The sequence below is a fragment of the Macadamia integrifolia genome, chromosome 6 (genome assembly GCF_013358625.1).
Source record: "Macadamia integrifolia cultivar HAES 741 chromosome 6, SCU_Mint_v3, whole genome shotgun sequence".
NCBI lineage: Eukaryota > Viridiplantae > Streptophyta > Magnoliopsida > Proteales > Proteaceae > Macadamia > Macadamia integrifolia.
In genome coordinates, this window is record NC_056562.1 from 30,850,249 (window position 1) to 30,854,835 (window position 4,587).

General features: G+C 37.5%; 1 protein-coding gene across 1 annotated transcript in view; it reads left to right on the forward strand.

The window, feature by feature from the left end:
* The first annotated feature begins 3,229 nt into the window (after positions 1–3,229).
* The window catches only part of LOC122081788 (probable aminotransferase ACS12), a 5,672-nt gene continuing 4,314 nt past the window's right edge, over positions 3,230–4,587 (forward strand). The window contains 3 exon segments of the mRNA XM_042649066.1: positions 3,230–3,900; positions 4,021–4,039; positions 4,042–4,157. Coding sequence (XP_042505000.1) covers positions 3,397–3,900; positions 4,021–4,039; positions 4,042–4,157 — 639 coding nt within the window. The 5' untranslated portion in view covers positions 3,230–3,396.

The following is a 4,587-nucleotide window of genomic DNA, read 5'->3' on the forward strand; positions in this document are numbered from 1 at the left end:
AGACATTCAGTTGATCCGTCCTTATCAATAACCTCAGTGGGTATTTCTTTGTCAGCCATATCTAACACAAACAAACTTTAACACCTTAAGATTTTTGTAAAAGAATAATTAAAGGGGTAGTGTTAGACTTATCTGAAATGTACATAGATGACGCACTAGCCTTTGAGATATAGTCCTTGTATCAGGTACAAAAGTTGAAGCAACAGAAAGTTTCGTATGCAGGTACAATAGGGTGAAGTCGTATAAGATACTTTCCTTAAGGTGTTAAAGAGCCCTTAATTTGTGCATGAAAGGTTAACCTGCTCTTTTACTTTCAAGATAAAATCACCCCCTGATCACAAAGGTTGCACTCCTAAGTGTGATTAATAGAAAGAGTTCGTAAGCTATACTAAGAAACTCAAAGAGAGGGAGAAGAGAAGAAGAAACATAATGGAATACAATACTGAACGTATTTATTATGAGTATAGAAGGCAAATACAAACATGCCTCTCTGGATTTGTTATGAATTTCTAGCATATAGATAATGGACATTTATAGACCCAAACGTACCTGTACGTGAACAGGTGTACATGTACGTCTACAGGTACCTGTATGTACAGGTATGTGCCCCTTCATACAAAGGGTGCACCTATTCTCTATAAGTGTCAATGTATGTACATATAGGTGTGTCCTTTATACGTATCCATATGTATAAATTTGTCCCTTGTATGTATCCATATGTATAGGTATGTCCCTTTCATGATATACATGTATGGGTATGTCCCTTAACACTATACATGTACTGATAAGTAAGTACATGTATAGTCAACTTTAGCTCACATGCTTTTACTAATACCAAATAACTTAAACAAAGAAAGAGACTAGTTGTTTTGAAACTTAAAACTCTAACAATGGTAGCATGCGTGAAAATTGTTTTTAGTCGCTACACCAGTGCAGTGAGCATTGGGTGGCAGTGAATCTTTTGGGACGCATGTCTAGATGCTCTCAGCCATTTAATGCCCAATGCATCTCACTGCTTGCTACAAAGGATGTGAACTCTGATAGCACTAATAGAAACATCGATAGTGGTAGAATTTCTACCTTTCATGAGGGATGGGATGATTATGTCATCCTTCGTTGTGTTTAGTGTGTGTCCTTATTGCCTACTAGGTTTCTTTTTACCTTAGTTCTTTTAAAGAGATAAAAAAGGTCTAATCCAACTAGATAAGGCCAATTTATACCAATATCATTATCAGTATCAATTTAAAATTGATATATACCTAAGACAATGATGTGGATGCATGGGATAGGGTTTTGACATAAAAATTGTCATTTGAAAATTAACCCTTCCAATGGATAAAAAATGTATGTATTTTTTGTTTTTTGGGATGAAAACACTGAAGCTTGAAATTTGACGAAGGCTTTTTGTCAGATTTGATTACTTTCTAAATAATTGAGTGCTTAATTAGTGATTCAAGGGTAGGAAAGATTTTGGATATGCATCCCTTTATATGAACACATATCCCCAAGTCTTTTCAGCTGCTGTTGGATCACTAAAATAACCAACTAATTGGAGAGGTCATTTTCCCTATTTCTCAAGCATTCATGCTTGTGCATACATTACATGTTCTAGAGGATCCGAACTGCTTTGGTATTCAAAACTATTTGTTCTCAAATTTCAACGTCAAACCCAACATAATATTTAATTACGAGCAAGGTTTTAAGTATTGTATTGGTATCGAATAAAAATAATAGCAATACTTGATATACCCAGATCAATTACTGTATCATTTCAAGGACAAAACAATTAAATGTAATTTATTTATTTATTTTAAACAAAGACAAAAATGGCTGATATGATTCAATTCGATCCAAATTGAGATACCTAAATCCTTTATTACGAGGGCATCAGGGCATGTTAGTTGGACATTTACATTTAAGGAGCGTCCGATTCCAACATTTATAACAACATATTCTTATATAGATGGTGGAACTGTATGTGGATCCTAATGTAACCCTTAATTAATGCTCGTGACCAATTAGCATTCAAATTTATTATATAAATTGATAAATCATCACAGCTTCACTAAATATAATTTCATGCATGTAATTATAAACAATACATATCATGTTGACCTATAAATAATCAAATAATATGACTTTATATTGGGAAAGGGTTTCCCATGATCCCACTATGGGAAAATCTTCCACGTAACATCAATGGTGATGCAAAGAATGGTATCATTTACATGAGATTTCGTATAATCAAAATAAGAGAGAAAATAATAAAAATCTCTTGGAAGATAAAAATACATTTACATTATAGAAAACCTATGTACCATAAAATTTTTATGTTATGGGTGAGGGTTCTCCAAGCTAAGTACATAGGGGAGTGCTCTAATGAGATGTGATAAAAAAAAATGATTGAACATGGGAGGGCAAGTGAATCATTTCATGTAAAGAAGAGATATACAAACACAAAAGGGCTAACAAATCATGCCTAGCAGCTTTGTGGACTTTTTCCCCTGTTTTATATGTTATCAAACACCAAGAGGGAAGAAAATGTCCTTTGAACTTGCCTTAAGACTCTCAACCACCTTAACCAAGACTCTCAACTACCTTAAGCTTACACTTATAATCTAATGGGTCTGTTGTGATAGCGGGCAAGTTTATAGGTATCAGCATCTGAGGCTATATCGTTCTCTAGCAATACCGTTACCGATATAGTTGAATCGATTCAGCAGCAAACGGAATTAAAAAAAATAAAAAATGCATCATACCACTATTATTAGTATTACGGTATCAATATCAGTCTCTTACAATACCGATATATATCAGCCGATATGATCGAATATCTTGATCCACGGATAGCGGTCTGTTTGGGCGGGAAGGAGCCTAAAAGAGATTCAAAATGTTGTTAATGGCGGTAATGTGCCCCACTCCTTACGTTGGTTATTTTTCCACTTTAGGGTGAAGTCAAAGTATGTGGGTCACTCACGAATGGATTCTTCTGACACCGTTGATTCCGTCATATACGGTGATGAAGCGGTGTTACTGTGAGCAATCATGAGAATGAACATTTTGGTTAATCCAGGGCCGCATGAGGGACATATAAGTAAATTTGCGTAGATCCAAAATATCCCAGATAAAGATCCATCGATCCATCCTCCGAACTCCGAAGAAGGAACGGCTCAGAAATTCTCGAACGTCACTCTCATCCACCAATAACACACATCGCTCCCTCCAACAAAACCAGAACTAGAACAGAAGTGAAATAAAACTCTCTCTCTCTCTCTTCCTTCTCAGTCTTCACTCTCTTTTCTGCTTCTCTTCTCTTACCCTACATCACACCTCAACCTGCTTGAAGGACAACTCCTCAAGAGTTTCAGGAACTGAAGAGATGAAGCTCATCTGGTAATGATAATGACTCGTTTACGGCGAATCCAGGAGAACGACGAAGACCCAAAAAGCCTCATTAGCGGTGGTGGTGGTGGTGTTGGAGGTGGAGGAACGGCCATGAGATTAATAGTGCCCTTGCAAGGGGTTGTTCAAGGTAGTGGTGGACTTGTTCTTGGGTCAATTATCCCTTGTGCGCTCTTCTACTTTTTGCAGATTTACCTCCGGAGGAATCGTTCCGCTTCTTCTCCTCCACCTTCGTCGTCTCCGTCTCCGTCGTCGGCACCTCTTTCCCCATCTCCGTCTTCCGGACAGTTTGTGGATGCTTCTGGGTTACATAGGTCTCCATCTAATCTCTTTTCGAGGTTGTCGATTGGCCCGGTTTATGTATCTTCTCGAGCTAATTCGATTGCTAAATCTGCTGATTCTCCCTACTATGCTGGGCCTAAGAAGCTGGCCGAGGATCCGTATGACGCTTTGAATAATCCAGAGGGTGTTATTCAGCTCGGATTGGCGGAAAATAGGGTATTCTTGCTTTGTTCTCGTTTGTTGACTTTGGTTTCTGCATCGATTGAGCTTATTTATTTTGGTGGTTTTGGAGTTGGTTGGATGTTTAGGTTCTATTTCCATTTTTTGTTGTTGTAGTTGTCATTGGATTTGGTCGAGATTGGCTGGCTGAGCATGTGAAGGATTCAATAATGGGTGCAGAGGGAGGTGTGGATTTGAGCATTCACGGGATTGCCACTTATCAGCCGTTTGATGGATTGATGGAATTGAAAGTGGTAAGGGCTGCATGTTTAACAATTGTTTACCATTTAGATGTTTTGATAGGATTTGCAATCACTCCAGTGTTTCTGTTATTGAGTTTATTTAAGCTGCAGTTCTAATCCAATTGGCACTTGTTGAGGGTAATCACTTCAAACTAGAATCTCAAATTATAGTGGTCGGTTATGGTATTCCAGTCTGAAGATTTGGATTCAGCAGTTTTCCCAGTTAGATATAAATATCAGTTTTCCTGTATTAATTTTGACATTTTGTATACAAGTATAATTTGCTGAAATAAGAATGGTGGGTTTAAGGATTGCATGTGTTTATGTTTATTCATTGATGGTTCCACAGGTTGGTTGAGTACCACTATTAGCAACAGATTCAGTGGCATGTTGGACATTAAAATAGAAAATTCTTACTCCCCCCACCTCCCCCCTCCCCCCC